The sequence below is a fragment of the Haliotis asinina genome, chromosome 14 (assembly GCF_037392515.1).
Source record: "Haliotis asinina isolate JCU_RB_2024 chromosome 14, JCU_Hal_asi_v2, whole genome shotgun sequence".
In the NCBI taxonomy this organism is placed as follows: Eukaryota; Metazoa; Mollusca; class Gastropoda; order Lepetellida; family Haliotidae; genus Haliotis; species Haliotis asinina.
The window spans coordinates 18,392,042-18,419,967 of record NC_090293.1 but is presented as its reverse complement, the minus strand read 5'-3'; the positions used below and the strand labels follow the sequence as shown (position 1 = coordinate 18,419,967).

Sequence of the window (27,926 nt, the reverse complement as noted above, 5' to 3'; positions counted from 1 at the left end):
AGGAATGTGATCACTGGTGTTATCTGCCATCGTACGGTCTGACCATGGCACGTTGACCAGTGAAAACTGTGGGGGCTATTCATTGTCCCACAGCCGCGGGACTACACTCAACTAAGCCATGTCTTTTTATCACCGGGTTGCGTTGAATGCAATATCTTCGTAATACATCACAGATATGGTTGTGACGTCGTCATGTGACGTCATACAGAAGCTTCATTATCAGATGTCGTAACACATGACGTCACAGTGCGTCGATGTCAAAGTAAGAACTGGTAGCAAGTGTATAAGGGAGGCAAAATGGCTGCTACAATTGCCTCTTTACGCGTGTCCTTGCTTATGAACGACGTCAACACAATCGACCGCTCAAACGTCGACATCCGCCATTGTAGGGAAGAGAGATCTTCTTCTCGACGTCCCGTTATTTTTCAAGGCCATTGAACCTAAAAGACAAAGGTCATTAATATCATGATGATATACATGTAATTTAAATAACATGACTTGCTTCAGTGTCAAAAGTCAAGTTATATGGGTACATACACCAAACTAAATTTATAACAGTTTATTGATAAATGCCGGACTCGAGTTTTTCAGAGCGAGTGTGGAAGTATGGTTTTACGTTGCCTTTAGCAATATTCTAGCATTATCACGAAGGGGAGATCACAAATGGGCTTCACACAATGTGCCCATGTGGGGAATCGAACCCGGATCTTCGGCGTGACGATCGAACGGTTTAACCACAAGGCTACCCCACCGCCCCACGTTGTATGAGAGCTATACGACATAGGTCCGTATATGATCGAGTCTCGAGCAGCAATGCATCATGTCAACTGATACAACCAAATACACTCATTATATAGAACATATTTGTACACAATGTAGTGTGTGTAGCGGTAGAATTTGCTCAAATATTCATTTCCACACCGATTTATTTAAATTTTGAAATATATGTTAATGATACCATATAAAACAATACATGATTGCAAAAGTCTAGCTAGTTTATCTTTAAAAATATTAATCATTGTGCAAGCAGTGATTCGAACCCGCGTGTCCTATACTATCACGCTGCGTTGGGTAACTGTACTGCATATTGCCTCGTTTGTTTGAATATTACATAACAACTCACAACATCATTGCTTCCTGCAAGTAATGAACATTCGTATGATTTCTAGGAAATGGGCAAATACATGAAAGTATTTTTATTTTTCATTTTAGTTTTCAAGAAATGTATTTGCTTTAAATGGAATCAATTCCAAAATCACGGTAAACATCCATATGTTACAGAGGTTGTGTTGATAATAAAGGGTTTTTTTAATAATAAAGGTTGTGTTAATGATAAATAAGTAATGAATAAGTTGTTTGATGAAAGTAGCTTTGTAATATACATTTTACACTTCACTCAACCCACCCCACCCCGCCCCACCCCGCCCCATCTCAACCGTCTATACCAATCATGGGCCTTCAGCAACCCAGGCTTGCCATAAACGGCGACTTTACTTGTCGTAAGAGGCGACTAACGGGATCGGGTAGTCAATTTCGCCGACTTGGTTGACACATGTCATCGGTTCCCAGTTGCCCAGACCGATGCCGATGCTGTTGATCACTGGATTGTCTGGTTCAAACACGATTATTTACAGACCGCCGCCATATAGCTGGAGTATTGCTGAGTGCGGCGTAAAACTCACTCACTCACTCTCTATACCAATCAAATGGATGCTGCCTTACAAAATATTATTTCAATGAACCTTAACTGTATATCGACAGGTTACGTAGGAATACACAATATGTACACTACCTCTTCTGGTGCTTCCGCCGCCGCCGTTTGTAGTAGGACTTTGACGCCGAGGTTGACTTTTCTTCCGTTTGACAGAAGGTGGGGTTCGAACCCGAGGAAGCTGAGGATACGTTATCTCGTCGGTGAAGATAACGCTGATGCCGCTTGTTTCCCCGCTGTTGCTAACTGCAGACAGAATGCAAGGTCAAGTGAATAACAAGTGCCAAAATAAATAGCCATAGATTTTTATCGTGTTTTAGGTGCATATCGTGACTCTTGCGACGTGGGTAATCTATTGGTGGACACAAAACAAATTGCCAGAAGGCAGTGATTTAAGTAATAAGTGTCAGTGTTAAGAACCAGTAAACATGACCTTGGAATTACAAATGAAAATTCGATTTCTGGAAGTGATAGGGTAGCGGGTGGGTGGGTGAGGAGTTTTAGGCAGCTTTTATCAATATTAGAGCAATATCGGGCAGACATCAGAAATCGGGTTCACACATTATACCCTTGCGAGGAATCGAACCAGGGTCTTAAGCGTGAGGAGCGAACTCCTTAATCACTAGGCTACCCCACAACCCACGAAGTGACCATGGAATGTTTGTCTGGCTATAAATGGAGACTTAAATACAGATTCTCTTTTTAAAATGCTGTTTAACACTCAGCAGTATTCCAGATATATGACGTCGGTCTGTAAATAATCGAATCTGGACCCGACAATCCAGTGATCAACAACACCGATTTACGCCACTGATATACGATGACCTGTGTCAATCAAGTCAGCAAGCCTGATAAACACATAAGCACTCTACTGGAAAATTCACTTCTAGAGCTTATCCACATTGCGATTATTGATATTATAAGATGGTACTTGATGTTCCCCAGCCTGACGGCCGACATTATTAACTCCGGCATCACTCCATCTACAACAGTATGTTTGATTATTGTTGAAGTCCATACTCAGTATTTGCTACAATAATCGACTGGTAATTATCAAGTCTGAACAAGGCAATCCAGTGATTGACATCATGACCATCGATCTACGCAATTGGGTTACGATGACATGCATCGACCAAGTCAGCAAGCCTGACCACCCGATTCGGGTAGTTGTTTCTTATTCTTACAACAAGCAAGGATTGTGTGATAATTGATCGCTTAAGTCAGTACATTTGTAATACCCGTGCTTAGAATTAATCGGAGCTAAAACTGTATGACAGGGGAAAAGATCAGACAAACTTAATGTCAACGTGACCCTTGAAGGTCCCTGGGCAGAACAGGCCTTCAGCAACCCACGCTTGCCATAAAAGGCGACTATGCTTGTCGTAAGATGCGACTAACGGGATCGAGTGGTCAAGCTCGATGGCTTGAATGACACGTCATTGATACCCAATTACGCAGAACGATGCTCATGCTGCTGATCACTGGATTGCCTGGTCCAGACTCGATTATTTACAGACCACAGCCTTATAGCTGGAATGTTGCTGAGTGCGGCGTAAAACTAAACTCACTCACTCACTCACTAATGTCAACGTACATGCAGAGTGACGTCATGACTGTTTAGATATCGAGTCTATGCCTTGTGAGACCACGGGAATGCACCGCCAATCTTGTAATGTATAATTAGTACAATTATTTTGAACATAAATTAGGTAAATTGAGCAATATTTACATAAGTGTCGCCAAATTAGGTTGTTAAGTGTGATAGTCACGAAAACATCAACATGGCTTCAATTTGGTTTCAATATGGATTTGTCCCAAGACCGAGATAGCATGCAGGATGGAGACGAGCCAAGCGTAGACATATAGCAGTTGTGTCGCTATTGATTTCTATGTAGAAACGATGGGAAATGAATTATGTATGTTTGAACACGCCACATAGTTGTTTGTTTCAACAAGCACTGGTTTTTCACGAACAGAATTTCATAGTGATTTTTAAACATATGGAATCGTAGAATCCGTTCTTCTTTCAGCGGAAATTTCTTTTTCCAGTGGAAATTGTTGATTGGTTCACCTTTTTTCGGCTAAAAATTACTTGACTTTGCGTGTGTTTGTAATGAATGTAATAGGTGGGGCAGAATATGTTAACCTTTGCGCTTGATACACTTTTTCATCACTTCAAACTGATTCCCTTCTGGTGTTCCCCGCCGTGATATATAAGACCAGACTCACTCATATATACTGACACACTTTGAAAACGCAAAACCCATTTTGGTCATTTTCCAAAAAAGTGTCATTAATCAAACTCACTTATCACACTCAGATAAAGTGATGTAAGGTTGCCAAAGAAATTCTTATGCACATTTGGATTCTCACTCATTTCGTGTTCCTGGCATAGGGACAATTCGTTAAAACACAACTCTGACTGATTTTGTGGATCTGGCATAGGGACAATTCGTGAAAACACAACTCTGGCTGATTTCGAGGATTCACGTGGGTATGGACGTATCATAGGCACTAAACGTTTCACTACCAGTGACAAAATGCCACGGTTCAGCGAACAACGGAGGGAACAAACTTGTTGGGATGCTCTTGGTGGGAACATAGCAGAGTAAGATCGCCCGTCACTTTGGGGTGTGTCAATCCACCATTCACAGACTCCAAAAACGTCAGCTGTAAACGGGGACCGTCCACGACCAGGCCAACTTCCGGTTACGGCACCACGTCAAGACCGACACATCCGACGTCAGCGTCAAACAACGTCGCAGCGTTGACCATAACTTTACAGTAGGAGTGACACAACATCCCCGACCCATCACTTGGGAACCCATGTTCTCGTTTTTCATGCAATGGAAACACAATGAAATTCTGAACATAATTGTATTTTAAACTGTAGCCAAATGATGTTGTTTATTCTTTTTTTTCCATATTTGAAATTGGGTTTGCGTTTTCATAGTGTGTCAGTATATTTACTCCCAGTGACAATTTCATGAGAACAACCAAACCTACTTGTAATGACCAAACGTTCAAGCGAGTCGGTACCGAGAGCCCCGTCTCAGCAGAACATGATCACATATACATCGACTGTTTGCATTAAGTGGACTGTCTATCTTTCGCAGCGTTTATTTATTGATGAGGAAGACTAAACTCAGGTTACGCCCTCGTGTCACACTAGACACGGACACACGCTCGTTCGTTCTGCGTCACACCATACCACAAATGTACCTGAACTACCTGCAAATAACCCAGACAAGGTCAACAGCGACACCTGTCTGCGGAAGGCACCTGCGAGTACGATGCCCCAGTTAAATAGCCGATAGATGTTGTTCCATGACAGTTACTCTTATTAATATGAATCAGAATAAATAGTTCAAAATAGTAATGAGTGGGTGAGTTGTTTTACGCCGCAGGACACCAGAAATGTGCTTCACAACTGTACCATGCCAGGAAACGAACCCGGGTCTTTGGCGTGACGAGCGAATGCTTTATCCACTAAACTACCCCATAGCTCCGTTAAAAATAATAAATAACAGTACAATAGTGTCTTAATTCGACGTCTATTCAATGTAGGATTTTGGTTTCGGGATTATATTTCTTCAAGAAAAATGTTTGTGGTATAATAATCTTTTGCTTCATTCACAGCGTTTTTCACCTTTCAATCAGAGACCATTTGTAAATTTAACAAGAAAAGTATTGCCTTATTTGGATGAAAACTTACTACTGCGTTCCTTTCCATTTAATAAATTACTTCCGGTGGGTACAAAAACACCTCACACGTGAGGATCCTGATGAGAACTGGTCTTCAGCAACCCATGCTTGTCACAAGACTCGACTGGATCGGGGGGTAAGACTTGTTGACCTGGTTGACACATGTCATCGTGTTCCCGATGCTCATGCTGTTTATCTCTGGTTTGTTTAGTTCAGATTCGATCACTTGCAGACCGACGACATATAGCTGGATTTTTGCTTGTTGCGGCCAACCAGACAAACAAACAAAAACACCATACGTGTTTGTTGAAATCACCTAATACTCGGTGATGATTGGCAGCGTTGCCGTCCACATGAATGAAGGATTCCAGGTATAAGGTATGTGCACTTCTCAGAGGGCTACACAGAGTACGTTACACATGCCATTTCTGTTGATGCTGCACTGACTGAGCGCACACGCACACGCATGTACACGAACGCAAGAACTGCTAATACAGCATAATAATCAGAATCCCAGTTCACCTCAACATCGCCATCTCCGCCGTCATCGTCATTGTCATCGTCTATGTCTCACCCGTGCCAATTTACTCAAATCAAATTGCAGGTACGAAAACTGGCTTCAGAGCTTAGACTAATAGCGTATTGTTCTATTTACAAAAAATGTCATATATTTATCAAAGAACTGTAAATAATCTATATATTCGACAAAACAACATAGTGGATGATATAATGAGCAGACAGCCACGCGTCCGCATAAAGAGGCCCCCGCCAACCCCCCTCATCCTCCCTGTGTTTACGGTATAGTGTAATCTTCTCGCGCGACGCCATATTTGTTTACACTTACGAGAGACCTACTAGACGCATTTGTTTAATACTTATTTTCATAGACTGTTTTATTATTTTTTTTATTACAGAAACTTGAGTTATTATAGGATTGAAAGTAATGTTTGTAACCACAGTAAATGAAATAAATTTTATATAATTCCATAGACGTGTTTTCGTTTTACATGCTCTCAGGTGTGAAAACTTTTGAATGAAAATCATGAATGGAATGAGTGATAAAAGTAGTACGAGTAATGTCAAAGTTCACGTATTAGCCAATCAAATCACTCGAAGGTGTTATGACACATATGTGTCATAACACTTTGTTATGAAACACCTTTACTAAGTACCACGTGGGTAATAATAATTAATATAGATAATCTAATCGATTTCATGAATGTTATCTTGAACGGGCTTTATTTCTGCCACACACATATGATGTATTGTCACTGCCATGCCTTCCGTGGTTTCTTATGCTGGGGTCAAAAGCACTTCCCAGATCTGAACACAATAGGCTTGAAATCGTCTTCATTCGAGGTTGCGGTGTTTTCAGGCCAAATTTTTGGTGGAGTCTTCAACATAAACATCAAATCTCGACAATTGAGAATTCCAAGCCGAGATGAGCAGGCTCACTGGCATCCTGGAGAGAGCGTCGCCGAATTTTATTTACAGTAACTCGTCCCCCGATGAAGAACATTAGTTCAACTATTTGAGACATACAGTTCCCTGTTATTCACATTCATCTTTGCTGTTGTGTTTGCTGCTCCTAATTAAATGTTCCATATTATCTCCTTCTTTGTGAACACTTCACAACAAGTGATGGCCGACTGACGTTCAGACAAGATTTAGGCCACGAAGTCAAATTCAAAATATTTACGCTTCACAAGTGTTTTGATGAATTGCATTATTGCATTTGAAAACAAATCCTCAATTGAAAAGAATTAAAATTTTGATTTCGACTTGATTCTGTCTTAATTTGCTTATTTTCTTTATTAGTTATAGGAAATACATTGCCTCTACGCAACGTACGTTTTCTTGGAGTGAAACGGTTGACATTCCAATCACCAATATAATGTATTAATCCGCGTTTCCATTTTTAGACCGTGGATAATAAATAGGATACAAAACTCGTTCACCTTTCATATCAAGTTTATGTCCCGAGTGAAATAATTTTGGTTTGTCACGAGCTTTAACATAGTATAACTTGATATGAAAGGGGAAGCTCGTTTAATATCATATAAATATACTCGGGTTGTATGACTTTTGGGTGATGCTGATTGCCTTGTTGAAGCCTATTTATAAGTGTAAAAAAATTCATTATTTCTGAAACTAATCCATTTGTATCAATCTGGCTTGAAATGGGTGAGAGAATGAAAATGAAGAACGCGTGTTATAATGATTATGACGTCATAATATCTACGACGTCATATCCAAACACCATAGATGATGTCACGAGTCAATAGTCTCGACAACATATTTATTTGAAAAATCCCTTTGCTTCTATGAATTTATTCATGCGCTAAATATACGTTTCCAAGTTACAAACAGTAGAAAACGCAGAGGACTGTTAGAGGACAGTAGATGTAGCTGTTAGTCAGACATGGCGCCACTCTGAAATACCAGGAGGTATAAACCCCATGAGTTTACGCTTCCTTGATAACCCATTTGTTCAGCGGAATGTTCAGATGATTGGGGTAGATAAATGTCGAAAAAACGGAATGTTTATTGTACGAGGCAACTATTTCTTCAGGCCAAATTATACGGGTTTTACACACATTTGGGACTGAGAAAGAAGCGGTACTCATCAAGACAAGTATTCACACGCTTTGAATAACTCCAAATTCAGCAGGATCTAGTCCCATTTAACAGTCAGACAGCATCGTGCAGTCATCTTCATTTACAATCTATAATGTTGATATTATCTTGATAACTGCCGTTTAATGCATTACGAAACGCGTATTAGATCTTAATAGCATGCGGGATCACGATAAGCGAAAGCATCATGTTGCCATGAGCAACTGAATCACTATAGTTCTGGGTCTTTACTAAGGCTAACCTGAACTCCCATTGCACTTTAACATTTCACTAAGGTTGCCGTATGGACTTACGATAACCTTAATACTTTGTGAAAGGAGGCCATGATCAAATTGTGAGTGGGAGAAATAGCTGAATATTAAGATGGTGCCAAGAAGGATATTTGACGGTATTACATTAAATAAGCGAAACGCGCACACGCGCACACGCGCACACGCACACACGTGTGTTTCATTCACTGGGGCGGTATTCATAAAAGAACTTAAGTCAGAAAAAAACTTAAGTTTTCCACTCTTTCTATCTTAAGTCTTGGGATTTTACATAAGTCATGATCATAAAGCTGCTTAGGCTTAAATTTTGGCAATTTCTGACTTAAAACTTACGACTGGGTAGCAGTAGGCTTAACAAGAAGGTGTTTGACTTAAGTCAATAAACAACATGGCTGCCGTAGCGACTAGACTTCGTTCGTTTCACCAAAGAAGGCTAAAGCTGGTTGAATTCAGTGATGAAGAACTAAATCGGCGATACCGTGTTGATGGGAATGGTACGTTTCTGTATGAGTACCGCCCCTGGTTATCACAATGAAATCTGTGACGTTCTCAGATTTTAAGCACTTCAGAGTGAGTGAATGAGTTTAATTTTATACCGCTGTTAGCAATATTCCAACAATGTCACGAGGGACACCAGAAATGGGCTTCACACATTGTACCCACGTGGAAATCGAATCCGGGTCATCGGCGTGGCGAGCGAGCGAATGCCTTCAGAATATATGGCATTCTGTTTTCGTAAAACCTGTGGGTCATTAAGCGTATGTAATGGCCATACGTCTCGGTATTACCATGTCTTCCTCATCAGCAATATCACGTGACATCAGACATAACGTCACTGCATTGGATAATGACATTTACCATTCATTACGAGAAAATATCTAAGATCTGTGAAAGCAAATACCGCTCTATGGTTTCATTGTCGATATTCGTGTAGGAACACTTTGGTGTCACTTTCAGTTAAAACGTCGTGATGAACATTTAATTCGGAGTAAATTTACAAATGCCTGTAATCTAGCGTTTTGGGATTATTGTTATAAAATATTCAGTATATATCTCGACATGATTCAACTTATTTTATCGACAAGCAAAAACTCAAAACCTCTAAAACTAATATATGTACATGTCCTATGCGGTTTAATGTGGCTGTATTTATCCTTATGACATGCACGGGCGAAACTAAATATACGCATAAACATTGAATGTCATCCAAAAATTAAAAACGTCAATGAATTACTCTTTGACTGAAACAACCATCAAAACACATCCATGACACCCTAAAATCTACCAATTCCCGCCTGTTCTTTTCTTCTTAAGCTACCATCTACCCTTGGCGACAACATTCTTCATACAGTTGTATCCCAGCTAAATTGTGGTTTGCGAATAGTCCTAAACTGAACTGTTTGCTCCACAGTTACGTGTACGTGTTCTTTGTAGTTAAGAAATTTACCAGTGCATCTTTCGTGGACACTCTATATAGACGTATGGTGTTAGGATATGTCATGTCTGCAATTGGCCTTCACCAATATGTCATTGACAATAAACGTCGTTCAAACACCCTTCTAACTGAAATCATGGTGGCATGTCACTCAGTGCTTGAGGGAAACACAAGTCTCGGATTAGATTTATTTGTTTGCTTGTCATCAGTATTCAAGCATAGTATACAAGGTGGTTATAGAAGAAAACATTACATTCATGTATTATTGGTTTACCTTCTTTGAGAGGCATTTAGAAATTGAAGTAGTAAGGAAGGATGACAAGATATGGATGACCAACTTCTTTATTGCTGTGAGAGCGACGTTTCGGTGCAGGTTCTAAGCAAGTGATCATCCATATATGGTGAAAACGCAGAAACGAAAGCTTTCGATGTCCGTTTTGGAATTTATTAATGGCATAAAATGTTTTGCCCCTTTCGGCTTCAGCACGGATAAAATCGTAACTCTTTTTCATCAGGCATGTGTGTCCCGTTCACGACGTGATAGTGGCTGTTCAGTCTCTGCGGTTTCACCCCACCGCAACAGATAACAACTTTTGCGTTTTCAATGATGACAGTTTCTTAAATAATTTTTATGGTGGAGGGTATTAGGAAATAATAGACATATGTACTATTTATATGTATGTGGCAATTATGTACAGTGAAAAAATTGCAATTCATCGTTTCTGAAACAAACGGACTGTAGATAATAAACCATAACTAATAACGGGAAGTCTGGTTCCCTGGGTCTGTTGCGCCTGCGCTAACGCTTCGGAAACCAGGCTGCTCAAAAGGCAGCCTTTGAAGGGTGAAATTGACTGGACGGAAGTGGACGTGAAGTCTACAGGTTTATTAGGTGAACAATATGGTGTAGTACGGAAGGTACGTAACCGCGTATTCAGGCGTTGAGGGAATTATTTGCCTGTTCATAGCGTGTTCGGGGGAACATGAGTGGTGTCGAGCAGCTGTGAGGTTTACAAGTATTTTGGTAGGTGAAATTTTAATGTGTAATTTGGATCGTAAAACAATTGTGCGTGGTTAACAGAAGTTAATTGTTACTTTGAAAACATGCTACTATATATGAGTCAGTTACACGTCATCGTGGTGAAACGCCTCCACTTCAAAGCACCACCCACCCAACCCCACCCAATCCCACACCCACCTTACAATCACCCCACACCCACCCTACACCCACCTTACAATCACCCCACACCCACCTTACAATCACCCCACACCCACCCTACACCTATCTTACAATCACTCCACACCCACCCTACACCAACCTTACAATCACTCCACACCCACCCTACACCCACCTTACAATCACCCCACACCCACCTTACAACCACCCCACACCCACCCTACACCAACCTTACAATCACTTCACACCCACCCTACACCCACCTTACAATCACTCCACACCCCTAAGTCTCATACCCACTCTAGGTTTGAGAATAACTTCGTGTGTAAACATTTACCTGTTTTTATCCCGCTGTCGGTGCTTTCTTGACTGTTATCGCTGCCCTTCCGATCCACCTTGTCATGGAGGTTCTTGAGAATATCCGAGCTTGAAGACCGCTCTGGGTTGCTCGTGCCGCTCTCGAGACTGACACGCGAGTCATGTTGCTTGAGGGCGTCCGCTGCTCCTACAAGGAAGTTCTTTGTCTTCTTCGGGAGCTTCATCCTAGCTTGAGCATGGGAATAGTACAGGGTGAAGTTGTTCACAATTACCGGAACCGGAAGTGCCAACATGAGCAGACCACAAAGTGCGCATATAGCACCAACGATGTAACCAAGCCCCGTCCTTGGATATATATCACCGTATCCAAGTGTCGTCATGGTTACCACAGCCCACCAAAACGCTATTGGAATATCCCGGAAGTCATTTTTCGAAGACTCCTCAACTTGCTCGGCGTAGAATATTAAACAGGAAAATATCAAAACTCCGATACCCAGAACTAATATCAACAAGAGAAGCTCCTTTGCACTGGCTTTGATTGTGTGAGCTAATATTTTCAGGCCGCTCACATGTCGAGTCAATTTTAAAATTCTAAAAATTCGAATTAATCGTAACGAATTAAGAAAATACAATCCAGTTGAATCTTCTAAAGTTGGATCTATGGCCACAACAATAATCTTTGTATAAAAAGGTATGACTGAAGTGAAGTCTACCCAGTTTAAAGCTTGTTTCAAATGAGAAATCTTGCTGGGGCAGAACAGAAAGCGAATTATTATTTCTATGGTGAAGTAAGTAATGCACGTGTATTCAATGACATCCAAGAATATCAAGGGACGCGTTAAGCGTTGAGTCTCCTGAACCGTTGTTCCCGCCGCGGCCGAACTGTTCCGTGGGTGCCGGAATATTATATGAGTCTCCATGCAGAAAACTGAGATGGAGAGAAGGACGAACACTACGGAGATGAGTGCAATGACCTGAAAGGAAGGAAGGAAGAATGAGGTTATATCAACCATCATTTGAGTGTGCGTTGGCATTAAAAATATGTACGTAGATAATTGTTGAATACAACTAGAATAAATGATTGAAATAAATCGGGATATATATCACGACCCCTTATGCCGTTGCTTAAATATTTCTAGATCAATAAACATAACTCGTCAACAATGCCGTACCGTCGCCAGTACCTATACACAGTGATGTATTTGATAATGCATTTCTCGGAGTCGTCATATTAATAGATCTGTAAATATTTAATCATCAACACTAAGACTTTTTGTATGAATAGGATATACCCAAAAGTAGTTACGCATGGTCAGATTATGACAGCAGTCCAAACAGAGCGTCCATTGTGACCCTCTGATACCCATATTAGCAGGCGAAGAGGATGCGGGTGTATGTCGACCGCGGAACACAAAGTGTTAGGGTTGTTTAGAGAATAATAAAGATACTATTACACTATACACTGGTTATACGGCCATCGTTTGTCCAAGAGAAAATATGGCATTATATCCCGGTAGGACAGCTAGATGCTTTGTTGTAGGAGGCAGAAAGTGTATTGACATCTGTGTTAATCCATCTGGGATTGGGTTACTGGGGGCATTGTCCAGCAATACCAACACATGCTCTTCTCTTAGCTCTTCTCATCATCGTGTTGAATCTGTTCCACCATTCGGCAAAGGTGGCTTCATGGTGATGAACATGACAGCTTAAATCATTGACGTGTTTGGTCATTGAATCTGAGTCATGTCAATTAACCAATGACTGACTGAATGACAGCCAGTGTTATTAGCATTCTACCATGACTATAGTAAATACTGGATTGTGATTGCTCAATCAAAGTCATTCAGAGGTATATAATCAAGTTATATACCTCTGATTTTACAAAACAGTATGTATTGGTTTGTAGTGTTAATGATGTGGTTATAGTAGAATGGAGACAAACATACTGTTTTTAAAACACAGAGGTATATACCTAAATTATAATAGCTCTAAATTTGATATTATTTCGTTATATACATCCGGTTTTCCAACACAGTATGTTTATCTCCTAATTATAACCAAGGTAAAATGACTTTTGGTCCAAACACCTTTGGCAAATGGCATGGTTTTCAGTTTGGCATTATAACCGGGGCCTAGATTTTTTAAGCTCTCTTAGCGTTAAGATAATCGCACGCTGGTGTTAATGTATGACACTTACGACTATCTCAGCGCCAAGAGAGCTTAGAAAATATATAACCAGGGTGGCATCATAACCAGGGTGGCATTATATCAGGGTGGCATTGTAACCAGGGTGGCATTATAACCAGGGGCGTTATATACAGGGAGCGCCTTTGACCAAATCTTCTAAGGTGTAGCAATTTGCGAACACTCGAGTTTCTCCAATGCAAAATTACCCACGTTACTTTGGGTCTTCCAAACACAGAAGTTAATTTGTCTTGACGAAGATAAAATGCGGTCAACGGCTTTAAATCTTTAAATCTTAATTTTCGAAACAACCGAAGGCTGAACCTCTGTTTTGTGTGTGGGAAAACGAAATAACATATTGATTAACTCAAAGCCCCTTACAATTGTCGTTAAAGTACAAACCAGGCGTGCTTCTGCGCCCTCGGTATTAATATTTCAGCCTTCAAACATTCAGTAAATCGAAGCCCTTCGCACGAAACAACTTGTTTACTTTCTCAAAGAGTACATGATGATCATAAAAAAGACACACATTTTTTTATTTCACTATTTGATGTGAGGGGAATTACTTTCCTTACTATATAATGTACACGATAAACCTTATCCCCTCATTGTTCATAAAAACGTGGGTTGAGATTAACAGCAGGAAATATTTGCCCCATTAACCATCATCATTTCTCTGTTTAATTCATATGAAAGGTTCTCCTAGGTAAATACACTCGTCATTTGATATATCAGCCCCAAATGTATCCATTAGGATGTATTACCTATGCCTCATTTGGTAGCGACTACGTCAATGCATTGTTCCCTGTATTTAAATTCACCGGTCCCCATTACATAAAATGGTGGGTGGGGTAGCCTAATGGTAAAAGCCTCCGCTCGCGTCATGCCGAAGAGCCGGGTTCGATTCTCATATCGGCACAATGTGTGAAGCCCATGTCAAATGGCTCCCGCTGTAATATTGGTGGAATATTGTTAAAAGCGGCGTAAAACCATTGTGACTCACTGACGCTGTAAAATGATCGAACTGACCGATAAATACATACACACGACTATTTATGTATACCCCCTACACAGCTTGGACCATCCAAAACAAAAGCAGTAGTTTAACTAAATGTAAAAAATATTTGCCGGTTCTCCAGGAGGAAAACCTTTTTTTTCGTATCTAATATACCACCAAAGTAAGCCACCTAAGGTCAGTCACCAATAGAGTAGATAGCCCAGTGGATATCTCTGTCAGGATCGAACCTAAGCACAGGGACACACTGCTACGATAGCAAAATGCGTCAAATAGTTACAAAGAACCAGCTATAAATCAAATGAAATGATTTCAAGGGCTCCGAACCAGCAATAACTACATAGATTTGGATGTACCCGTATTTACAAAGTGAATGTTGTGATTCCTCTTTTCATTGAATGAGTGAGTGAGTGAGGGAGCAATATCACAGCATGGGGATGCCGTAAAAGGGCTTCACACATTGTATCCATATGGGGAATGGGACATACCGAGACTGTAAAATCACTACACTGTTCATAGCAAGTCAGATAAGTATTAATTTTATGCCGCCTTTCTTAATATCATGACACGGAATCTGAAAGGGCTCTCCACCTTCTTATGACTATTCAGTATAGGAATTCCACATCGGATCTTTCGCATGACGATCAAACACGTTATAACAGTCCACGACCCCATCCGCATTTTAAATGAGTGAGTGAGTTAAAATTTAAAGTCATTTTGGCAATAATTCAGCCATATCGTGACTAAAACAATATGTAGATTAAAAATAATGAAAGATAAATTATATAATCCTGTAAACGAAGGACAATAAAATAACTAGAATATCACAGATATACATCAATATATAAACTCATGGGCAAAAGAAACTTATCACTTTAAAATTTCCATTTACGCTTCTAAACAAAACTGAACTAGGTAAAACATACTGAGAAAACATTCGCTAAAACACATTTTTAAGCTGAGTAGCAAGCAAAAAACCCGAGATATTGTGATTTTCGTGAAAGCACGAAAAACAGTGAAAAAGGTTTTTTGAGTGTAACCAAAAGTTCTCGTGCACATTGGTTGCATAAATACAGCTGTTCGACAGTGCAATCATGCATTATCAAAAAGCATATCAAAGTTATGCCACGACTGTCATCGGAGCAACGCAATAGGGCCATCGGTATGGCCCATATGGGGGCGTCACAACGTCAGATTGCCAGAACATTCCACTGCAGCCAGGCAACAATCAGCAACCTCCTGAGACGTTTTCAGCAGACAGGTCAGACCACTGACCGTCCAAGATCAGGTAGACCAAGGGTTACGACGCCCGCCGAAGACCGCCATATCCGTACGATACACCTACGGAACAGATTCGTCACAGCGACGTCAACGGCGACCACAGCCTTGGGACACCGCATCAGCAGACGAACCGTACTAAGACGTCTCCGTGCTGCTGGTATCAGAGCTCGCCGTCCATTCCGTGGAATGCCCTTGACCCGCCAACATTGTCAACGTCGGCTGCAGTGGGCACGAACAGTACGTCGGTGGCAGCGACGTGACTGGCAGAGAGTGCTCTTCACTGATGAAAGTCGTTTCAACTTGTACAGAAATGATGGCCGAGCCCGTGTATACCGACGTAGAGGTGAGCGATTGGCGAGGAACTGCATTCAAGAGGTGCACCCATTTGGAGGAGGTGGTATCATGGTGTGGGGTGGGATTTGTGCTGATCAGAGGACACAGCTTGTCATCCTGCATGGAAATCTGACAGCCCAAAGGTATAGGGACGAAGTCTTGAGGCCAGTTGTTTTGCCCTTTGTGCGTCAACAGCCAAGAGGTGTTCTTTTGCAACAGGACAATGCACGTCCGCATACTGCCAGAATCGTTGAAGATTACCTCAACAACGCCAACATCAACGTTTTGCCCTGGCCAGCACGTTCCCCAGACATGAATCCCATTGAACACCTCTGGGATCATCTCGACAGACAGCTAAGACAACGACAGCAACCACCAGCAAATCGCCAACAATTGGAGCAAGTTCTCTTGGAACTGTGGCAGAGGATTCCTCCTGACGTCATCAGGCGTTTGACGACATCAATGCGGAGACGTGTACTAGCGTGCATTGATTCAAGGGGTGGACACACTAGGTACTGAGTGCTCAGACACTTCCAAGATTCAGTTTTCCACACACTCTGTGAATGCAATCCTCTGTGTAAACTTTCACGTCCACCCCATGTGTCATCTACCTCACTTCCTGCATGCATGAACATTGACAGGGCATCAACAAATACAGTTTTTGCTGTGTAAATGGCTTATCTTTCTTATATAAACATTCTTTCTGACATTTTTTTGTTTTTGTCGTTTTTAACACAAATAATGTCGGGTGATAAGTTTCTTTTGCCCATGAGTTTAGATTAACAATAATGAAAGATTATATAATCCTGTCAACGAAGGACAATAAAATAACTAGAATATCACAGATATACATCAATATATAGATTAACAATAATGAAAGATTATATAATCCTGTCAACGAAGGACAATAAAATAACTAGAATATCACCGATATACATGTACATGTAAAACAAGTAATTAAATCTAAAACATTATAGAAAAGAGGGCAAACACAATATAAAATGGGCTATAGATAGCCAACAACTGAAGGCAGATCACCATTCAAGGGACCATGGAGACTTAGTGCTTTTTGCTACCGGCATGGAATATTTAAATGAAAAAGGTTGTTTTTGTAGTAGTATGATAATTCGTGCCTTTATAATGGCATTTTTGTTGGCATAAAAAAGATAGCATTAAATGTTCCTGTTAGAATAGCAATAAAAAGGTCACAGAAGTTGGTACAAGGCTTTGCCTTTCTCTTTGTGTATTCCATGTGATACAACTGTGAAAGTGAACGCCTTCCAATAACATTTTCAACGACCACTTGAAAGTCACATTTTGGTAAATGATGATTAAGCTAGTATACAATGGGACAACCTTCGACTGAATACGCATACAACTTGTTTTATTGTCCTATGATAGAATTTTGAACTTAGACAAGCAGGGCGTAAGTGAGCGAGTTAACTTTTACGCCGCACTCAACAACATTCCGGCCAGCGGTAACTAATCGAGTCTGGACAAGACAATCCAGTGATCAACAGGACGAGCATCGATCTGCGCAGTGGGGAACCGATAACATGTGCCAACCAAGTCATACAGCGAGCCTGACCATCCGATCCCGTTAGTCGCCTCTTACGGCAAGCATAATTGCCTATGGTAGCAAGCATGGTTTGCTAAAGATCTATTCTACCCCGGATCTTCACGGGGCCAACAGGGAATAAAGGAGCTCATAGCTGTGTCTGATTGTTTGTTTAGTATTGTTTGATGTCCTCTGTGCACATAATTAATGTAAATCTCATTTCCACACAATGACAAATCTCTTTATCGCCTCCTTCTTGGCTGATCAATTATTAAGGCCTCCGCCATCTGGAGTCCAGCAGTGAGTATGACAAATTTAAAGGTGACTTGGATCGTGCAAACTGCCAATCCAGGCAAATTTGATTAAACTCATTTATTTATCTGTGTTAAATATATTGTTAAGATTCATAGCAGTTAATATTTATTGACAATAGCTATAGGAAGACGTTCTTGGCGGTGCGGTAGTCTAGTGGTTAATGTGTTGGCTCGTAACGCTAAACCCGGGTCCGATTCGCAATATGGGTACATGCAAAGCCCATTTTCTGGTGATGCTGCCGGAATACGAGCGACGCAAAACTACACTCACTCACTCATTCATTCATCCATTTATTCATTCACTCATTCATTCACTCGCTCACAGGTGTTCTGGGCTGGGTGGTGTTGTGGTGGGAGCCTGTAGTCACGGATTTCTTGTTAGCTTAAAATTTGTTTTAAGAACACAGCTTTTGTTTCAAGGAGTTTTCAGATTCTGTGGTGAACATAACCTTTGCCCTGAAGGAAGTTAAATGACGAGGGCCATTACAGGATTATAGCTCTCCATGTTAAGCACTATAAGCCTTAATGTCTATATATAGAAGCCTAGGTATCTACTGGGTGGACACCATCGAGTCAAAAACGATATAGGCCTCACTACAGTTTTCAGATATTCGAGGTGCTCCATTTATGTCCTTAGTTCCTGCAGTGAAAGATCGCATGTACTCATTTCAGATATTCATTGCCCAAATCACATGTCTTCGACGCATCAGTGACAAAAAAGATGCTCGTTGCAAAATCAATTCTTTACTTGAACAATACGCTCCCGCCATGTGTTCAAATGGACACATGTTTATCAATGGTGCCCCCAGTGGGTCAGGATAACAGTTTTACCTGATATTGAAGCATACGTATGGTCGTGGTACAACCGAAATACAGCCTTCTAGTGAATATTTTTGTAGGTTTTCTTTTAATTCCAGTACGGCAAAAGGTTTCACCTTATCGGACATTGTCGCGCTTTGGTCAATTTGCCACTTTTTGCGTTTATTTGAAAGGGTGACAATGTGACGACGCAAAAGTGTCCCTTCTAGGTTTCCATACCATCCGGTTTCAAGTCCCAGAGGAAAGCAAGGCTTCTTGCAAATGTAAATAGTTTCCGGTTAATGAGGTGCACTGTATTCGCCAAAAGATTATTTCTCATGATTGCATATATGTCAATTATTCCTGTATGAACCCTGTGAAGTGTAACGGTGAGTTACTTTTAAAAGAACATCTGATGACAATCAGCTCAGCCACCAAGCGACTCAGACTGAAATTTCCAGATAGAATTTAACCAAAACAGTTGAGTGTTCTGTCAATTTGTACTTGGAACAGACATGACCACAACAATTGCAGCCAATGGACAAGGTTACCTTTGTATTGGGTAATACAGTTTATCGTTCCTCATCAGTTTGACTTAAGTAACATACTGCAGGTTTTCAGTAGGCAACAAAATACGCTTTCACCCTCCCATCACTTTATACCAAAGGTCGTAATGACCTTAATCGCCAGAAGCGTGCGTGTGTTTAGAATTGTACAATAAGCAGATATTTTCCCATGCAGTCTTCTATTTTATTTCTGTTTTATTTTTATCTTTATCAAAATTAATCACCATGAGTGTTCTCTTTTTGCCATAAAATGAGTTTGGTTCTATGTCCATTGAAGAATATTCCAACCAAAGTTTGGAAGGTAGCTCCAGATGTGGGCTTCACATTGTACAAATAAGGGGAATCGAACCAGGTCTTCGGTGTGTTGAGCGAATGCGTGAACCACTCCGCTACCCTACCCTACCCTACCCTACCCTACCCTACCCCTAAACTACACTACACTACACTACGCTACGCTACACTGCACTGCACTGCACTGCACCGCACTGCACTGCACTGCACTGTACGAAACTACACTACACTACAATGCAATGCAATGCAATGCAATACACTACACTACACTACACTACACTACACTACACTACACTACACTACACTACACTACACTACACTACACTACACTACACTACACTACACTACACTACACTGCATTGTACGACACAACAATGCAATACAATACAATACATTACGATACCCTACCCTGCCCTGCCCTGCCGACGTAAAACTATACTCACTCATAAACAGATGCTTATGATATAATCGAAATCATATATTACCTATACTTTGCATGTGACATCGATGCCCTATGAGTACAGAAAGTGGTTAGTATTTTATGTTTGTCATATTTTGAAATACCACGCTTTGAAAATAGAAATGGCACCACCAAGGGACATTTGATGCAGATCTGTGCTTGTTATATTATGCATGACATGGGTGATCTGATATCACAGCGAATGAGAACATTTATCATGTCGTCATTTGACAATGGCAGGTAAATTTTGCATAACAAATGTGTTACCTGGCATCCAGACAGGATCCGATGATTGATGGGAACATGTGTTCAAAATGTCAACTTGTATACGAATGCTTGTCGTAAAACTTATTGAAAATATTTTTTTTTTAAAATAGTTGAAAATTAATTCAATTATATATTAATCAAAATTATTCAAATGTTCCTTATTACTGCTGATTTTGAATTTTCTCTTTCAACTACCCATGGGTGTTGAGCGTTGGAACTGATTCAGCTTTACACTTTTCTTTTCTTCGTGACATCAAAGGGAGAAGATGAGTTCTCATACAGGCTGATCATGTTGACAAAATGGGTAGCGTATTTATTTTGACAATGTACAAGAACATTTCTTAGTGTAAAATATAGCAAAACATAGGCAGGTTTCTTGCCTTGTATATATGTGTTTCAAACACCCTGTTGAAATGTCATCGCCTGTTTACTCCGTCGGGCGCATCCTTTGTTCAGTTGTTTGAAATATTGCGGTTGTTTTAGTTTCAATACGAGTATTTCTAAGCCGAAACACTATTCTCGCCTACATGTAATACATATACATCAATTTCATGCATTACACATAATCCCAGCGCGGATATGTCTGTCTACATGTCTGATAGTATATTTCTTGTTACTTTGTTAAGACCGCACTCAGCAATATTCATGTGACGGTCTTTAAATAATCAAGTCTGGACCAGACAATCAAATGATCATCAACATGACCATCTATTTGCTCATTTAGGACACGATGACAAGTGCCAACCAAGTAAGCGAGCCTGACCACCCAATTCCGTCAGTCGCCTCTTACCACAAGCATGGGTTGCTGAAGACCAATCGCATCCTGATCACGGTCCTGCCTGTTATTGATATACACAAGCTGACATGTGGAAGATGAACAAGTCCTGAATGAATGTATTCTGGGTTTTTTCATCTCTCGCTGGTCTATCGTGTTTGTGATGCAATTAGAAAATACCTGGGATTCACATGTGTGGGTGGGTGAGTGGGTGGACCGGATTTAATGGCTCTTTGAAAAGTAATTAAGCTATATCACATCAGTATGTATGTATGTGTGTGTGTGTGTGTGTGTGTGTGTGTGTGTGTGTGTGTGTGTGTGTGTGTGTGTGTGTGTGTGTGTGTGTGTGTGGATGGATGGATGGATATACGAGAAAATAGGGTTTCTTTTGCGAAGCAACCTGTATTACTAAGGTTAAACGTATGGTTACCTTAGTGACTTAGGTCTCAGGCCCAAAATACAAACATAATTCAATTTCAGTCACTGAGCATATTTTAAATTGATCCTCTTCTCAGCATGATAGAGGAAATGTCCAACATTATAAAGAGTGTTTGTGTTGGAAGCGTTTAATATGTTAGCAACAGCCATAAGGTTCTGTGGTTTCTTTAGAGTATTAGTAAGGTATTTCTCTCTAATATCTGCATATTGTGTGCAGTCCAGCAAAATGTGATGTTCATCCTCAATGGCATTTACATTATACTTTTTGCAGAAGCTACACAGCCTTAGATGTCTATCAGTATTGGTGTATCTTCCCGTTTCTATGGCAATTTTAAAGTTTGAACATCTAAATCTGGAAATAGCAGTTCTTACATGAAGAGATAAATCCCAAAATAAGTACTTTTCAACATCCAACAAAGACTTGTACGATTTGTAGAGACAACATTTAGGTGTAGACTCCAGAAAGGAGTACCATGCATGCTGTAAGTTATCACATAACCGCTGTTTGAACATAGATATGAAAGCCTTTGAATCTCCAACACTGTGTCTTAACCAGGCGTAACCAAAACCAAAGTGAAATAGTAAATGTTTAACCTTACTAGCCCATGTAATTCTCCCACACTCATCAAGTGCCTTAAGCATCATGTAGGACTGATATGGTAATCTATCTTTGGGTAGCTGCAGTAAGTGACACCAGTACTTAATAACCTTTGTTAATAACTCACGCTGTAGTCGATACCTACCACATTCTTCTAAAACCATACCTGATGAAGTAGATTTGTTGACTATAAGAAAATATTTGCAGAAAACAAGATGAACAGATTCGATAGTTTTACAATAACATAATCCCCAGACTTCTGAACCATAACATAAAATAGGAGTAACCATTGAAACGAATATCTTAAACTTTCAACTGGAAACCATTAATTGCTAGCATTGACTTATTTGTCTGTGATGCTAGTACTGTTTCGGAGTAAATGTTAAACCTAGGTAACGACAGGTTGAAACTACTTCAATTGGATCTCCCTTGTAGTACCATTTCTCATAAGACCTAAGTGCCCTCCCCCTCCCTTGTCTACATACATCTACAGAACATCTTCAAACATGAAGGCATACAAGTCATCTACAATCCAGGCGGGTACCGATACTACATTCAAATGATTGAGGCAGACAAGTGCTTGTTCTCACACAGGCTGACAGACTGCTATACATGGAAGATACTATGTTGAAATATTTACTCGACACGCCAACATATTTCAAAGCATTTAAGAGAATATAGTGTTTCAAAGTGTCAAATGCTTTACAAAAGTCAATTCATAAACAGTAAAATCTCCCATTTCCTTTACATGCATATTTTGTTGCAATAGCATAAAGGGTAAATATGTGGTCTACTGTAGAATAGCCAGGTCTAAAACCTGCTTGAAAGTCACCTAGCACATTATTTTCATCACACCATGTCTGCAGCCTGGTGTTCAGTATTGAAGTGAATACTTTACACAGTGAGCCAATGAGCGAAATGCTCATGTTGGTATCTGATTTGTTACGTGATTTAAATAATTGACATATGATGCTTTTCCCCGTGCACTTGGAAAATGGCCAGTATTGAGTATGCGGTTATATAATCTTGTAAGGACAGGTGTAATATAGTCTTTAGAAACTTGAAGAAATTCGTTTTGAATACCATCTGGTCTGGGTGACTTATTGTTTGCTAACAGTTTAATGGGGAAACATAACTTCCTCTTGTGTTATAGGCTGATGTACCAGTAGAGGATTGACTGTCAGTAGACTGCTGACTGTGTTGGAGTTGACTAATGTTGTCTTGTTGACATGTGTTTGAAAGTGATCATACCATTGTTTACACGTTATTTGTTGTGAGGTGCAACTGGACATTCTATTAAGTTTAATAAGTTTCCAAAAGTGTCTAGGGTCAGATCTAGCTGCAATTAATTTATCTTTCTGTGTTTGTAAATATGTCCTTTTCTTCTTCTTAAATAGCTGCTTGACAGTGTGACGGTATTGTTTGTAAATGTTAATGTCATGGTTATGGTACCTGCGTGCACGTAGTGCTGCATATTTATCATGCTTAATTCTTTCTAATTCATCATCCCACCGTGGTGGTTGTGTAAAGTATTTCTGTGTGGTAAGACCTTTATAAACTTGCTTTGTATGATTTGCTGCATTGTGTATGACATTTACTAAAAAGATAGTGCATTGTCTGTGTTAGTGGTTATAAGATCACATAGTGTATTGAGATGAGTACTGAGATTACTTGACAATTTACGCAGAAAATTATTGTCTGAATCTCTGTGCCATATGTGTTTGTACCAAGTTACGCCATCATCATTTTGGGTGTCATTTTGTGGTGAAGACTGCTCCTTAACTGGTTAAGACGAAAAACCAGTATGAAGATCCAAAGTACAATAAACAGGAAAATGCTTGCCATAAAAGGCGGTTATGCTTGTCGTAAGAGGCGACTAACGGGATCGGGTGGTCAGGCTCAGTGACTTGGTTGGCACGTCATCGGTTCCCATTTGCACAGATCGATGCTCATGTTGTTGATCACTGGATTGTCTGGTCCAGACTCGATTATATATTCCGCCATATAGCTGTAATATTGCTGAGTGCGGCGTAAAACTAAACTCACTCACTCACTTACTTAGAAAGTATAAGGCAACAATTGAGGTATTAAACATCTATCAGAAACTGCGTTTGCAAGACTCTGTTTTCTTTTTTACCACACGTGGTGTCTGTTGTAAGTGAACAGTTGACTTGCAACGATGGTCTGTAAACAGATCGATTCTGGAATAACCCACCCTTTGATTTAATCATCAACATTGATGAACGCATCTGGGATATAATGATATGCATCAACCAAGACAGCGAGCCTGACCAAGAAATTCCATCAGTCGCCTTTCACGACAATCATGGGATGAAGAATGCCATTTTTAATCCTGACTTTCACAGGAAGATAACTCAAGTGCAGTCTAAGTATTCCGAATTCTTCGTTTCGTTTGTTGTATAATTCCAACTTTGTAACATGAGCTACATCGTGTGTCATTGCGATCCTTGTGAGTAAAAATGTATTAAAAAATGTATATGCAAATAAATGCGCATGAGATCTACTTTTTATTTTGCTTTCTCTCATAGTGATATGTGATGAGATGTGATGAGATGTGATGATATGTGATGATATGCCCTGGGCGGACGTGTGGAAGTTCGGATAACTCGATATTTTTTCTTGGTCCCATGAATATCGAGGTAAAAGGTGCTCGATTGTATTAATGGTAATAATGCATATGAGGTAACTTTGACTTCAGTTTGAAGCAAGGTCATGGAAATTGTTTGAACATGTCAATGTATTATACATTATACATGATCTTTTTTGTAGTTTATGCATTATCTATTTATGGCACACTTGACGTCACGTGTGTAATGCACGTACAGCTGTTTAGATATGTTTGATTCAAAGTATCATGTACCATGTAATATGTACCATATGTCATTTTCCATGTCTCATGAATCTTGAACTTGGATTGGTTGGTTTAGTTAAATCTGTATGCACCTCTGTATACAACCATGTTATCTGAACCATATTATTTCCCCTTAAGTCCAGCCCCATCTGAAATTCCAAAGCTCTTGAAGCAAGTATAGATCTTCGTCAGGTTCAGAAACTCACTGGAGTTTGTTTGGGATTTATTTTTTTCTACCAAAATTACGTAATTTGCAGTGTAAGCCTTTGTCATGGGGTTTATTTTGACAAGCCATTCTCAAGGGAGGACAAGCAATAATTGCAGCGGACATATAATGGAGACCCAGTAACGACCCAAGGACAAGCTTGGGGTATTACGGAACACCGAATTTTAGTGATGACACCAGGTGTTCTTAAGATAAATCTATCAGTGGCATTGGACATACGTACATTCAGTGGGTACTGTATCTGTATTATGGCAGAATATGACGAGTAGAGACCCAGGGACTTTGTTTGGTACGGTTAATGTTTTGGCTGGAATCTTTGACGCGGGAGGGGTCATTTGTAGGGAGATTCCTCCTGGGTTTTTTTTCAGCAGCAGCTTCAAAGCCACAGACTTTATGTCTATTCTCTCTACACGAATATCCACTTTCACACAATCATTTGGGTAGAATAAAAATTTCGGATGCGTAATACGGATTGTATTAAGAGCAAGGGTTACCTTTCTAACAAAATCCCTCATATCGTGATCACCAGGAAATATATAATACATACAATATGTGGGGTGGAGATGTACATCTTAAACAACAGACTCATAAAATAAAACATATTACCTACCTTTGCCCCAGTGGAAGATTTCGGATCTTCTAACAAACTCCAAATCCTTGGTTGCCACCGTTCCCAAAAAGGTTTATCAATTTTCTTCTCCACTATCCCGAACCTTTTGGCAATCTCATCCTCATCCTCTACATCTGTATCGCCATCATCGTCCCCAACACCATCATCAAATTCCGCCAGTGTCTCCTGAGCATCCCTATGAGCTCTATAGTTGCTCCAGCAGCAAGGCTCGATCTGCTTCTCGTCAATGCCCCAAAATGCAAGTTCCTCCTCAAATAGGGGTCCACACACGTCTGTGGGTGCATGAAGTCGCCCTGTACGGTAATAGTTTAATATCATGTTAAACATACCAGGATGGCGATCAAAGAAATATTCCCCAGTCGTTCTGTCGTAGTCGGGGTTTTGGGCTGTTGTTTCTGTCAGCCATGACAGTCGAGTGTCAGGAATGCTTTTTAGTGTTGTTTTATACGTTTCATATCTTATTCCCCCTACATTTATGACAACACGATTATTTCCAGATCGCCCCGGAGCTAAGGATAATTTTGGTGCCAAAGACTGGCTCCGTGAGCCAGGTTCCATCCTATTCAGGTGTAGTCTGCTTCAGATATATTCAGGTCATGTTGATGAATAGTTGAAATAATCCACGTAATAATCAAAGCTCTATGTTCACATCGGAACCACGGACACGTCTAAGAAAGAAGCTTCCACGCCCGTATCAAGATTGTGCAATTGCAGTCGTATTGCCCCAGTTGCCAAGGCAACGCTTTCCAAGACACCAAAGCTTGTAGACTTCTGAAACTTTAGACGTGATCCATTTAGTCAAATGAATATTTCAATACCTTTTCCTCCTACTTCAGCTCAAACGTCGTTCTCCGTGCACAATTTCTTTTTCTAGGAGGGGGCGTTTGACATCGAGGCCAGCAAGGACGTTGGTCTGAACCACAAGATCATGCACATGGATATATTAAATCTGATTTTATCGTTTTGCAATAACGATTTCACATGTAGGGTATAAATACCACTTATGTTAGAAACATCAGCTGTAAATACCGATGGTTAGGTCAGAAACTACAATTTTTTTAGTTATCCGTCAGACAAACATGTTAAACGTTCCAACAGAATATATTCACCACTGCTGTCGTCAGTACATCCGCTGATCACTCCAATAACAACTGACACTGGAAAAGTTTGAAAAAAAACAGTCAACAGGAATTCAATATGGCTGAAGGTGGAGTTGGGCAGACGCGCACCCGTCAAGAGGGTATCACCAAGGTGACCGATCTACAAGAAGCGACTGTTTGGAACGACGGAAATAACAACAGGCTGATGAGGGACGGTGTTGTGAGCGTTGTCCTTACACCTGCGTGAGTACGGACAGGTGCGCGGAATGTTTAATCACTAGTATTGATCTGGACAGGTAAATGGTTTCTGAGAGTGCCAGAGATTTGGTAGATTTCGGTTTGGGCAAATATGGCGTGCTGAGATTCGATAGTGCTTAATAAAGACATTGGACACTTGTATTAAGACTTCGAAAGGGCACAATCTGGTCGTCTCTGCGAGTGATATAGATTTTATATGTTCTGAGACAATAATGATCATTTTAACCCATTTCTTTCAAGACCGTGGCATCAAAAACGGTTGATCCAGTTTACATAGCACTAATGGAGGGGAAACTAGTTTATACTAGTAATATTATATCTGGAGATAACAATGGTCGTTGTGGCTGTAGAAACAGGTCAGAGAACGCGGAACACTGATGAGTTTCATCAAAATAACTCAGTATAATCACTGCTTTGCTAAACATACGCTCCATTAGTGATCGTTTTTTATCAAACTGGAAATTCATAAGAGATATTTTATATGTAAATAGACCACATGTTTTGTTTTTTATTCGTATTTTCCCTTGAGACACTACTCTTTTTTGTGTATTTCCCTTCTGGTAGATTTCTCTGGTTGATTTGGTGTTTGGGGGTAGGGGGGGGGGGTATTTTTTTTCTTTTGCTTTGTATTGTTCTATTCGTTCTTACTTCTTCACATGTTTTGATTTGTTTTCGTTCATAATGTGGAGCTGCCTTTTCGTTAAAACAT

At 40.2% G+C, this 27,926-nt stretch overlaps 1 protein-coding gene across 1 annotated transcript; it reads right to left on the bottom strand.

Annotated features, from left to right (window-relative positions):
* Positions 1–363: 363 nt before the first annotated feature.
* Positions 364–26,417, bottom strand: LOC137260973 (voltage-gated potassium channel KCNC1-like). Its single transcript, XM_067798565.1, has 4 exons — positions 25,839–26,417; positions 11,272–12,226; positions 1,793–1,957; positions 364–440 (listed from the first exon to the last, which is right to left on the bottom strand). Exons 1-4 carry the CDS (start codon positions 26,415–26,417, stop codon positions 364–366), a joined length of 1,776 nt encoding a protein of 591 aa, XP_067654666.1.
* Positions 26,418–27,926: the final 1,509 nt, after the last annotated feature.